This window comes from Colias croceus, chromosome Z (genome assembly GCF_905220415.1).
Source record: "Colias croceus chromosome Z, ilColCroc2.1".
Taxonomy (NCBI): Eukaryota; Metazoa; Arthropoda; class Insecta; order Lepidoptera; family Pieridae; genus Colias; species Colias croceus.
Window position 1 is genome coordinate 1,423,448 of NC_059568.1, and position 13,581 is coordinate 1,437,028.

At 35.4% G+C, this 13,581-nt stretch overlaps 1 protein-coding gene across 1 annotated transcript in view; it reads right to left on the minus strand.

Moving 5' to 3' along the window:
- Positions 1-13,581, minus strand: part of LOC123705321 (dynein axonemal heavy chain 6) — a gene marked incomplete at its 5' end in the record, with an annotated part of 120,166 nt that overhangs the window by 42,316 nt on the left and 64,269 nt on the right. Inside the window, 2 exons of the mRNA XM_045654061.1 lie at positions 3,235-3,317; positions 5,797-5,959. Coding sequence (XP_045510017.1) covers positions 3,235-3,317; positions 5,797-5,959 — 246 coding nt within the window. The remainder of the gene's footprint in view (positions 1-3,234; positions 3,318-5,796; positions 5,960-13,581) is intronic.

The window sequence follows — 13,581 nt, forward strand, 5'->3', positions numbered from 1 at the left end:
CTAATCTTAGGATATTATTCTTATTTATAATATTTATACATAATTTAAGAATTATGGGCGAGTGGTCTGAACTCATATCGTTCATACTCTTTATATCTAAATAGTTAGATGATATATTTTTATATATAAAGAAATCCAATAGGTCGGGTATTTTGTTTGGATCTGTAGGCCAATAGGTTGGTTTGCCCGTAGATGCAAAGTTACAGTTCATATATTTCATGGCGCTTAGAAGTTCTTTGCCTTTAGGTGTAATCAACCTGGAGCCCCAATGGGTATGTTTGGCGTTAAAGTCACCACCAACAATAAATCTGTCGCCAAAACTCTTGAGAAGGGTAACGTATTTCTCTTTATTAAAAGATTCTCTCGGTGGGAAATACAAGGCTGATATAGATACAGGACCACGTTTGGTTTCAACGCATACTGTTACGGCCTGTACTTCTTGTTCTTCGATTTTACTTATTTCATAGTGCTTCAACTTTTCTTTTATTATCACTGCACTTCCACCTCTAGCTGTGTTATTTGGGTGAAGTGCAAGATATACTTTGTAACCTTTAAATTTAATGTATGATTGTTTGGTGAAGTGTGTTTCCGATACTAAGCACACGTCAATATTTTCTATTTCAAGGACAATTTGTAATTCATTGTGGTGTTTAAGAAGCCCATTGGCATTCCATTCCATTATGCTAAGTATTTGAGTCATTTTCTAGCAGTAGATGTAGCATTTCTATTGCTACTTTCCAGTTTCCTTAGTCTATCGTCAAATGTGGACATGAGGTTTAAAATTTGGTTGAGTTTTCCTTCAACGCTGTCTTTCATTTGGTTGCTTTCTTTCGTCTGGTTACCACTCGCGATTTGTGCAAAGGTGATGTGCTTACTTACTTGCCTGCTTTCTTTCACAGCTGGAACCACTTTTGTATCTGCTGTTTTCCGCTGATTTGGGATATTTAGTTTTTTCGTCGCTTTATTTTTAAGCGTCTGCATTTCTTTTGCTACCATGCATCCTCTATAGTTTGCAGGATGTGGAGCGCCACAATGCACACACTTTGGCTTTTCTTCTGCTGGCTTTTTACAATCTTTAGTTAGATGTCTACCAGTGCATTTTACACATCTTGGATCCTTGGAGCAATATTTTTGGGTGTGCCCGTAGGCTTGACATCTTTTACACTGAGGAACTAATTTAGAGGTTTTCAAGGGATGGATTTCCACCCTGCATCCTAATATAGACGTTATCTCATAGATTTTGTTTATTTCCTCTCCGTTATTAAAGGTAAGCATGAACATATTGAGAGGTGTCTTGTCTTTCCACCTCAGCTTGTTTACTGCCTCCTCGACTTTGAAGCCTTTTCTTTTCAGGTCTTCTACAATTCTATCTGGGTTGCATGTATGGTGCAATTTCTTAGCTATAACTCGTATTGGTCTTAATTGTTTGTTTTCATAGGAGTGCCAATGAAAGCCATCGGCAGTCAAAAACTCTGTGATGGTCCGATATACTGTTTCATTTTCAGTATTAATTTTTACGGTTTCTCCGTGCATAATTTTAATTGTAAAGCCGCCCCCAGGCGACTTTTCTAAGAGGAGATCAAAGAACGATTGGTAGTTCCTGATGTCATCTACTATTATAGGTGGAGGAAGTGGCACCTTTTTGGGTTTTACTTTCTCCTTACTTTCCTCATTTCGCTCTTCTTTATCGGAGATATGAGTGGGTGAAGTGTTCAGTTTGCGTTTTTTCCTGCTCTTGGTTCTAATCCACTCCGTTTCTTTGGCAAGTTCTTCTTCATCAGTGCTGTATTCTACATGGGAAGAGGACTTCTTTTCAATTTCTTTTTTCTCTGGAATTTCCGTTTCCACTGGAGTCAAAGAGTTCAATTTTTGTTGAAGAAGTTTTACTTGTTCCTCCAGATGCCTTACGTGGGTTTCAAGTTTTTCACGTACATTTTTCTCTTCGGAGTAGCACTTGAACAACAGATGTTCAGTTTCAGTTCTTAGATTTATTGATTTTTCGGTATTCATGATTATTTATTTTGGCGAACGAATCTTACTTCGCCTTAACAATTATTTTTGCTATTGGAGCGCAATAACTAGGTCATTGCGGCCGGCCGCAGCGACGGCGTTGTTATGATGTGTTAGCACTTTTTAGTAGCTCGAGCGAGACGTCTACTCTCAGCAAGTTCAAACAAACACTGAACACAAACAACAAAAAAATTAAATGATTTTATTAAATACTGTAAAATAGTCTATAATTCTTCCATTTACTGTATCACAAAATTCTTCATAGATTTTTAGATATTCGTACTACACCAATTACATCACCCTGTATTTATAAACAATTGCAAAATATGACACATACATAGGCCGAGAGATACTGACACAAAATTTCGGGTCATTTGTAACAGAACGGCGGTTCTACAGAGGTCTTATTACGCAATGACAAAAAGAAAAATGATGGTCAGAACGCTGGTACCGGCGGACTAGTCGCGTGGGCGTAAGTCACACTCGTCGGATAAGTAAGACCCCTCTAGACCGCCATCCTGTTACAAATGACCCGAAATTTTGTGTCAGTATCTCCCGGCCTAACATGTGCAATGTGTAAATGTGTTGACGTTCCAGCTCTTCTTAATATACTTATAGTCTTACAGGACACACTGCAAGGTCAGCTAATTAAAACATAGGTAATCAATAACTTCTAAAACAACATTGTGCTATAGCAGCTTATAAGTTGATGTTATATTATTTTATATTGAACGTGGTAATAAAGAAATTACTGTAGTTTCCATATGTATGCAATTCCCTTTAGATTTCCAATAGAGTTTTGCGATTCCATTGCCAACGAATATACCTAAGCTCCAATATTAATACCGTATTGATTGTTGTTTGAAACTTACAATAGTTCAGTCTGCTCATCTAGGTACAATAATTATTATTAATTAGTATTTATAATTAGGTTTACTTATGGTAAGTGCTACATTTAAAAAATAACTTTAGAAAACTTGGTGTCTAGAAATATTTAACACTAGCTTTTCGCCCGGGGCTTCGCTTGCATAGCTGAAGGAAATTTCCATCGAAATGAGATGTTTAAAAATACATCATAATATAACAAAATTGATCCCTTGCGAAGTGAAAGGAAGACAAACAACGCGCATTTCAATATTTGTGAGGATTTGATAGTTAGGTATCCCGTATCACTGTATGATTGTGAGTAAAGAATTGGAACAAACATACGTATTAAGTACTTACTTCAAAATCTTCGGCTCGACGACTCTGAACACTTTTGCGTACATGTCTATCGCTTGTACCCAGAGCACCATGGATCGACATACCTGCTCGCAAAATTTGTTTTGAAAAACTCCACATTATAAAAATCGTTCATAAGATTTGTTATTTTTGTTATTTGTTATTATTGATATTCATTATTATAAACATGTAATCTATTATTTATTTACATTAATATAACCTAAATGATAAGCAGGAAAAATATGCATATGTAAACAAAGACTGACCTTTTAAAGTTTAAATGTGCAATGCATGGACCTACCTAAAATTGTACCTACACTTAGTTTTAAGATTAATTTTTATGTATACTTGTTTATTTTGTTTTGTGTAATGACTGGTAAACCTTTGAATAAATAAATGAATAAAAAGTGGCAAAGTGGTACCTAGTACGAACAACGCAGTATTTCAGTAAATATTAGTTCAATTATGTTAAGAATATAATTATAAATGTATTAAATGAATGAAATTAAATGAAATCACTTTAGCTTGGAATTAACGGATACGGAAGTATCAAAAGCCTGGCAGCTCTATTACGAGCTTAAAGTGCTTAAACACTAGTAGCATCACGTTACACGTTGATTCTATGAAATTCCCTTTACATAAACTAATATATTCGCTAACTTTGAGGAGAATATTATTCTCTAATTAGCCAGTGAAACGCAAACTGAAACCGCTTTTTGTTGAATTTATTCGAAATAGACACTTTGCAATATAGATTTAGCTTATTTTCAATAGAGGTCAGAGAGACTTAAATAGTCGAAGGGGAATAATTCCAGGAAAAACACGTTGTATATTTGAATAATAATTGGAATAGAAATTTTTAACCTATTACCTTTTTAATAGAGTGTAATTTCAGTTATTTGTTTCAATTCGTATTCGTTTTGCTTTCAAGTTTACACGCCCACACATTACAGACTACGTCATGATGGAAAATTTTTACCGTACATTTTTAATGCTTTTTCTCTTGGTCTTTATTGATCGTTGAATATATTAGCTACTAGCCGGGGGATTTCCGGGATAAAACCTATCCTATTTTCCGGAGTAAAAAGTAGCCTTTGTCCTTTCTCGGGTATCAAAATATCTCTTCACCAAATTTCATGCAAATTGATTAAGTAGTTAAGGCGTGATCAATCACGCCTTAACTACTCAAGTAACAGACAGACAGACAGAGTTACTTTCGCATTTATAATAAGTAAGTAAGTAAGTATGGATTTAAAATTGCCATTGGTTTTAATATTTTTTAGCAACTTTCGGTTCTGATCACAACAGTTTGTTTTTTTATAAATAGTCTTAGATCTAAGGTACGACTGAATTTTATGAAATATTTTGTTTATTATATTCGGTAGGTCTGTGAATATGTCGTAACTCGTAAACTATTTTTTATACCTTCAGCTTTGGTAATAAGGGTGTCCTCGCAGAACATAGTTTATCGCGTTAGTTAGTAAATTTTTGTGTTAAAATGAAACAACATGGAACTAGTTTAATTTTTTTTTATTTTCCAATATGTATTATTTTAGATAAAAACTCTCAATAAATTATTAATAATAATGAAAACTTTGTACTCTGGAGAAAAGGTGAGATTAATGTTCAACTTCATTGAAAAATAATCGTGAAAAGATTGTGCAAATAATAATTGCTAGTAGGTACCTAATAAAATTTGACGAAATAGTTTCCTTTCTAAAAATTAGGAAAAAAACAATGAAAACTTAGTTCGCTATATTATCAAAGCACTGAATAAAGTTTTTCGCTACATTGTTATGCATTAGTATTCAGTGAATTGATAATATTTTTCTATCTTAATAATTGTGCTATTTAAAGAAGCAACAGCGAACATCATTATCATTTGTAAGTTTTCAATCGAATTGAATCGAGTGATTGCCTTTACAATTCCATAATATTGCATTTATTATTTGATTTCTTATTTATTCCGATATAATGAGGTATTGAATACAAATAACTTGACGGCAGTTTGTTATGATAATGTTAACGATGGAAAATTTCATGTCTAGTTCCTCCAGTTAGCATTAATTCAATTGGAAAAATAAAATGATGAAAATATTTTTCCAATAAAGTTTTCTCAGTTGTAAAAGTAACATGAGGCAAAAATATAATAATAATGATCACCTTCGGATTTATGTTAGAAGAAAAATAGTAGATATTTATAATAGAAATAGTCCTAATTGGTTTAATTTGTCCTTATTAAATAATATTAGAGTTCTGATACACTTCATTATGGGAGTGATAAATATATTTTAAACAAAGAAATAAAATTAGTTACTTATTATTATAAAACTGATCAACTTTGATTCAACAGACACTATTTAAGTTCCATTAAAAATATTATTTTGACGCCATTTGTACATACTTGACCCTGTTTGTCTTTTTTTCTGTGTTTTATGTAAATCATATGTGTGTGTGCAATAAAGAATCTATCTATTATTACATTCACACTCACACACTCACACATTCAAGACATAGCAATTGCTATACACCACACTATACACTATATATAAATAAACATCATACCTTGGACACCTTAACCACGGTGTCTGGGTTGAAATCCTTGTGCGTGAGGTAGACCTTGATCTTCTTCAGCAGCGAGTCGGGGATGTGGTCCTTGTCATACTCCTCCAGGTTTCTGATGAAGTTGACATCCGCTAGAAGCTTCTTTGTGGAATCCCAGTCTGGCCTGAAGTCATAATTTTGTTATTTCTGTTCTTGGTACAAATATATTATTTAACAAATGTGAAAAGGTACTTTTTAGGTAAATATAGGACGTCTGTCTGTAGAACGTTGTGTCTTTCGATCGGTAATTAAATAAATAAATAAATAAATAAATAATTTATTTCACTTAAAACATTTTACAAATTAGAGCGACCCAGGCTCCTAAGATAGTAAGAACTGTTTTTCAGGAGCCTGTGTCTTCCATTTACAGTTACACGACACGAAAAAAATCAGAGACAAATTAAATAAAATCAAAAATAAATTAAAAATTTACATGCAATTAAAACTAAAAAAAATCAATAACAAATAAGTACAAACAGCAAAACAAAAAACAAAATGTTTCGGTGAAATGTTTAATTAATTATTCATAATATTACCAATATTATATTTATTTCTAAAGGACTCGAGATGGAACAGGATACCATCGTATTGAAAATGTTCTACTTTTGTTACTAAAAATCTCTCTCAATAAAAATATTAAGTTTCAATAACAATTATTATTTCAATCAACTGTCGGAGCTTAATTTAATTTACTTCTACTTTTTTATCTATTAAGTATATAAAAATAAGTCGGGTTTTCCTTCGTGACGCTAAACTCCAGAATGCACGAACCGATTTCCACGGTTTTGCATTATTTGTAAAGGTCTCGAGCTCCGTAAGGTTTATAACAAAGAAAAGGTGTCTCTGGTGGCGAAACGGAGTTCGCCCGGTTTGCTATAGTCTCTCTATAAAAATATTAAGTTAGGTACAATAAAAATTATTATTTTACTTTACGTACAATAACAATTACTTTTTACTTCTACTTTTTTATTGTTCATTAATAGTTATGAGCGTACGTGTGCGGTTCGAACAAATTTTATAATAATATTAAGTTTTCATAACACTATAAATACTTAATATTTTCCTCGCGGTCACTATTCGAAGAAATTGTAAATTTTTCAAAAAGATTTCTGCACTTTTCCGGGCTCGACTGTAACCTAGGCAACGCTTGCAGTCTATTCAAAATAAATTCCATCACGTCCATCACATGTGTTGGTTCCTTAGAGGAATATTAAAAGGAAAAATATGACATTTATTTTATGAAAGTGGAAATATAAATCTGTTAAGAGCCGTGTACCGTAGCTAAAGTTTATAGTAATAAGACGAAACTTGTCCCGCACACCAATACAAAAGTTTCTTCTTTGAAGGATCTTAGCAAGGATCTAGAATTACATCCTTTAGGACAAAAACATGAAATAACTATTCCAGGAGATTTCACACAACGCCATCTACTTCCAAACTGTACAAAACTGGTATTAACGGATTAGAATAAGACTGATAAATTGATTCATACATATTTGAGTAGTTGATAAATTATTTTGGTATGTATACGTCATGGTATATAAAACAAAGTCGCTTTTTCTCTCCCTATGTATGCTTCAATATTTGAAACTACGCAACGGATTTTAATGCAATTTTTTAATAGACAAGAGTGATTCAAAAGGTAAGTTTTAGTAAGTATACATATAAGGTTTTAGAGTATTAGGTTAATTTATCTATTAGGTTTTAGACGAAGCGGGTGAAGCCGAGTGCTTAAAGATAGTAATACATAAACGAGAGCTGTAGGTTCATGGTCGTCACCCAATATATTTCCAAGGGTGGAGATCGAAATCGCACCCTCTGACGCAAGTGTATAACTATTCTGAAAACTGTATGTAATCTAGAATTCGTACTAAGCTTCGTACGTGATAAATATGAAATCCTGTAGATTCCATAGGGTCGTGTTTCAACATTGCATACTGTTCCCTTTTTTGTACAACGTTACACTAGCCGTTAGAAAACCGTCGGTAAATATAGCGCAATATTACTGCAAAAATTGTTGATGCGAAAGCCGCATAACGTGCAAATATCTAGTTTACATTTTCTGAAATGAGTGCATTTCGTAAAAAAGTACCTACAAACTACAAAATAAAATTTCTTCGAGCGGAATATTGCGTGCTATAGTTTATTAAAGTCTGTAAATAGAGATCAAGGGAGCTTTTAGTAAATACGAGATTCCGCGCGACAGGATCAAGCTGGGAAAAATTGCATTTGCACTTCAAACTATTTAGAAATAGTATCTGCAACAAAGGACGACGCTTGCTTTGTGTAAGCGATTTTATTAATTTCCTGCTATCCTGTACCTCAATATTAAGTGACTTTAAACTACAATCTCCTTCGCTGCCAATGGCATAAACTACCTATGTAGCATCTGATAAAAATATGAAACAATAATTATTTTTCTTCAAAAACCGTTATTGTTTCATATTTTAATCAAATGCTACAAAAAAGTTAGTTGTCAGACAAAATTTAAATGTGACCAACCAAAAAATTATTGATTTCAATCAATAACTTTCAATTAAAAACGAATCATCTAAATCGGTTCATCCAGTCAAAAGTTCTGACATAACAAACCTAAGTTGAATTGAGAACGTTCGCTTTCTTTCGAAGTCAGTGGAAAATTTGCTGAAAGATAGAAAATAACAACAAAATAACAAGTTTGATACGTTACGATCGTTGCTATGGCAACAGAAATATATTCTACGGCAGTATAAAGTTCGCCTAGCAACAGAAAATTATTTATTCCACGCCGCGTACAAAGTTCGCCGACTAAACTTAAATGCACATCGAGATGTAAACGGAAAATAGTTTCAATTATAACTTGTTTCAATAAGTATTTGCTAAAGTAACAAGTGGGTTATTATTATTTGCTTTTTAAATAACAATCGAATGGCTTTTATAAGCTTCTTCAATGAAACGAATAGAATATAGATGTTGTTACAAGTATTGTGCTGTGTATAGTTTTTATTGCAAACTAGGCTATTGTTACGGTTTCACCTGATTTCAAATAAAATTAACAGCAGACTTTGTGCCTTTGTTCAAATAATATTAAAGGTTAAACTTGCATTACCTATAGTCGCGTAGTTTATGTTTAAAAGTATAATAACTAGATTTCCGCCCGCGGCTTCGCTCGCGTTTTCAAAGATAAACCCGCATAGTTCCAGTTCCTGTAGAATTTTCAGGATAAAAAGTAGGCTATATCTTGTTCGGGGTCTTCAGCTACCTACATACCAAATTACATTGTAAAAAATAAAAGTAAATCGGGTTCAGTAGTGTTTGCGTGAAAGTAATATATAATTTGATATAATATATAATAGAATATAATATAATAATTTATAATATAAATATAATATATAACTTCCTCATGCGGTATTTCCAAACGGTTACGACTTAGGGACCTTCAAGAAAAGAGCGTACTCAACGCACTGACAATGTCCCCGGCATTGCTGGTGCCTATGGGCGACGCAGTGCACTTAACATCAGGTGACGCGTCTGCTCTGTTGCCTCCTCTTTTTATTTATTTTATTTATTTATTTATTTCAAGAACATAGTGGCTTACAGTCACGCCAAAGCACCACTATGCTATACAGTACAATTTAATCATTATTAACATACAAGTAAAATATACAAGTCAAAATACAAAAGAAAAATACTTATATCTAACTGCAATTAATTTAACATTATGACAATACAAATAATAATAATATATACAGATATAATAGGACACAATACAATGGAAATTTACAGAAACAGAAGAAATCAGACAGATTAGAAAGTTACTCAATTTAATTAAAAATTGCTATCCAGATAATAAATGGCGTACCGAATAAATACAGTCATACTGTCAGTGAAGAAGTCAAGATGTTGGTACTGGGCAAGCAAGTCTCCGAGCAACTTTCGCGCTCGCGCGGTGGGCGCGTTCCTAGCGCGGTGCGTTCGCGTGAGCGGCTGTGCAAAGAGGCGGTGCGGCCGCCGCGCGGTAAGCGCGCCGTCCCCACCACCCCTTGGTAGGCCGAGAATCATTCGCTCCAGAACATCGCGGTTATCAATTTTGTTGTGCATTATCAAGTAATAATGCACCACCAACAGAATCTTTCTCCTGAGTGCCAAAGTATTCAAACCCACCATACCCAATACGTACATCGATGGATAAAGATGTGGGTAATATCCGTAGCGACGTTTGTATATACATCGCGCAAATTTACGTTGTACCCTCTCGATCATTAAGGAGTATTTCGTTTCATATGGGTCCCAGATCATAGCACCATACTCCAGTTTGCTACGCACATAGGCATTAAATAGAAGCATGGCAACTCTATAGTCTTTAAATTCTGAGGAAACTCTAATAATGAAGCCAAGGGTTTTGTTAGCTTTCTTGCAAATATCCATCATATGTGAATGGAAGTCCAGTCTACTATCTACGATTAATCCTAGGTCACGTATTTCATCAATTTTTTCCAATGGAACGTCAAATAAATTATAGGTCATATAAAGAGGAAAACGCGATCGCGAGAAAGTCATAACTTTACACTTGTCAGTGTTGAAGGGCAAGTGATTTGTACTGCTCCACTGAGCTATAGCGTTAATGTCTTCCTGGAGAACTTTAGCGTCAGAAGCATTACTAATCTTCAAAAAGAGCTTTAGATCGTCCGCAAACATAAGGCACCTCGCGGATCGTACGGCACTAGGCAGATCGTTTATCATAAGCAGAAACAATGTTGGACCCAACGTACTTCCCTGACTTACTCCAGAACGCGTATAGTAATCATCTGACTCATGACCAGAAATACGCACAAACTGGCTACGGTCCTTCAGGTAGCTTGAGAAAAATCTTAAAAGCTTAGGAGTGAAACCTGCCGCAGCCAGCTTCTGGAGTAGAACGTCATTATCAACCAGGTCAAAGGCTTTTTTAAAATCAAAATAGACAGTATCAACTTGGTTACCAATGTCCATTTCAGAAGCAACATAATCAATAAAGTTGATGTGGTTGGTATTGGTAGACCGGTTTTTACGAAAACCATGTTGACAGTCAGCCAGGAAGTTAGATACCTGTTGATTAATTTGGTTATCCAACATTGATTCAAAGATCTTAGCAAATACAGAAAGCACCGCAATAGGCCTAAAGTTCGAGATTTCGACACTTTTATCCGTCTTAGGAACAGGAGTAACTCTAGAATTCTTCCAGCGTTGAGGATAGATTGCTTTTTCGAGCGACAAATTATATATATATAAAAGCGGCTCTTTTAACACAGATACGCAATCCTTGACAAGAAAGGTTGGAATACCGTCAGGTCCTATCGAAGAGCGTAGTTTGAGCCTTTTCACTGCAGCATCTACATCCTTTTCGCGAAGATAATCAATGGTAATCCGCGTTGAGTCTGGTGAGTAAAAACTCGATGCTGCTTCAGGATCTAGTCGCGGAATACTAGGCTGGAAGACTGACTCAAAGTAACGAGCAAATGCAGCGGCGGCCTCTGCCCCTTCAACCTTTACATTATCACACATGAAAGATTCACACTTGCGTCTGCTTTTCCTCTTATCTTTTACGTATTCCCAGAACTTAGCAGGTTCGTCTTTAATACTATTCTGTGTTTTTTTAATGTGCAGTGAGTACGCATTGTCAATTAACATTTTAACATGCCCTCTATAATATTTAAACAGTTCCTTATTAAACATTTTACCCTGAGCCTTGTATTTTGTTAAATGAAAATATTTATGTTTGATATTTCGAATGATCTCTGGAGTAAACCACGATGGATACACGTATCGGTCACGTAAACGGGGCTGCTTTTTAAGAGGCACGTAAGTATTAATGCATTCATACAATACCTGATAGAATGTTTCAACAGCACAGTCAACATCTGTAGTACCCTTTAATTTCGACCAGTTTAATTGGCATAAGGCTGAGTAGAGTGCACTAAGATCGGCTTTATGAAAGTTCCAGTTTGGTGGTGCATTAGGTCGAGATGTCGAAGGAGCTGACTGAACAGTTGGCAATTCACAACGCAAAAAAGATACTTTTACTAATAACGGCGGATGATACGCGTCTGGTTGAACTAGAGGCTCAACATTTCCTGAAACCGAAATATTATTAGATCCAAGCCCACTCAGTACCAAATCCAATAATCCGTCATACTTATTACATACATTATTATATTGAGTCAGTTCACAAAAATCACAGAAGAAGTCAAAATTATTTTTTACATTTACACTACATGAGTTAAGATTAAAATCTCCAACTATTATTATTTCGAGGTCAGGATATTGGCATATAACATTTTCTATACAATTCAAAACACTTAGATATTGGTGATCATTATAGTTGGGTGGAAGATAAACAACACAGAACAAGAACTTTACATTTTTCCAACTAACAATAGCAAATATTATCTCCATGTCCGACGTAAGCCCATCAACATTTGTAAGTCTGTGCAACGCATAACAGTCACGTACGGCCAGTAACACACCACCCCAGCCTACGTCACCAGCACGGTCCGCGCGCAACACTTCGTATCCAGGGGGAAACAATTCACCGGAGAGTACTGAACTGGTTAGGAATGTTTCCGTGAGAGCTATTATATCAAAATCACTCATCAACATGTTTTTATTAAATATTGTCGTTTTTGACCGTAAACCACGCACATTTTGGTAAAAGACCTGAATAATTTTAGTTTGTTTCGGATTTTTGCTTGGCACGAAAGTTCTGCCTCCAAGGTTTTATACAAATGTCCTGTGCCCAATTTGATGGGGCCATTACAGACTCAGAAAGCTTGGACGGGACGTCTAGTTTAAACGACGCATAGTGGCCGCGAGCTTTAAGTGCCTCTACGGTACAAACATCTTCTCCACATATCTTCACGAGATGGGCACGCACCTGCTCCTCAGTGGTACCCTCACGTACATAAAACAAATGAAGGTACCTGCGACGCTCAGCAGCGTGCAACATTGTTGCACCAGGCGCTGCTGTACCTCGAAGCACGTCCCTGGATAGTCGGGTTGGACGTTGGTTATTTTTGTGACCAACTTTGACCCAATCGGTAGTTGCTTCCGGATCATCTACGGCAGCCGAGCGCTCCAAATTGACGACTGTGTCAGGAGATGAAACCGTTGGTTTAGACCGGGTAGGTAGCGTGCGTTTAGCGAAATCTTTATCCTGGCTAGGTTTGCCCTGCAGAGGTGTAGATGGTAACACCGGTGGTACTGCCTTCGATTTTTGTTTAGAGGCTGGTTTAAGATGTTCTTGCTCCGTTTGCGCCGCTTCAATGCTGCATTCTTTTTGTTTTGGTGACAAGTTGCAATTTGGTTTTTGAATTGTCAATTTTGAGACAATCAATTGCTGAACTATTTCATTGACAAATGTACTAACAAATGGACCACCAAAATAACTTTGCAGCTCCTCCCTTATAATATTTCTTATGTCATTTTGATCCATACATTTACATTTATTTGTCGTACTCGGCTCCTGTATTTTTGCTTTTGGTTGATGAATCTCTGATTCCGGATTATAGTTTTTACCAATTTCAGAATTTATTGAATTTATTTGGGCTCTGGCGCGGCTACCACGGGTCATATTTATAGTGTCCTTTGGTGTAAAAGTAGTATTAAACCCAGAACCACTAGTCGATCTAACCGGAGTGCCACTGTTGTCACCCTTAGGTAGAGGGCACAGTGGACACAACCATCGATCCTTAAAGTGGGTATCATAGCTACTGAAAGTGGAGTGCGTTA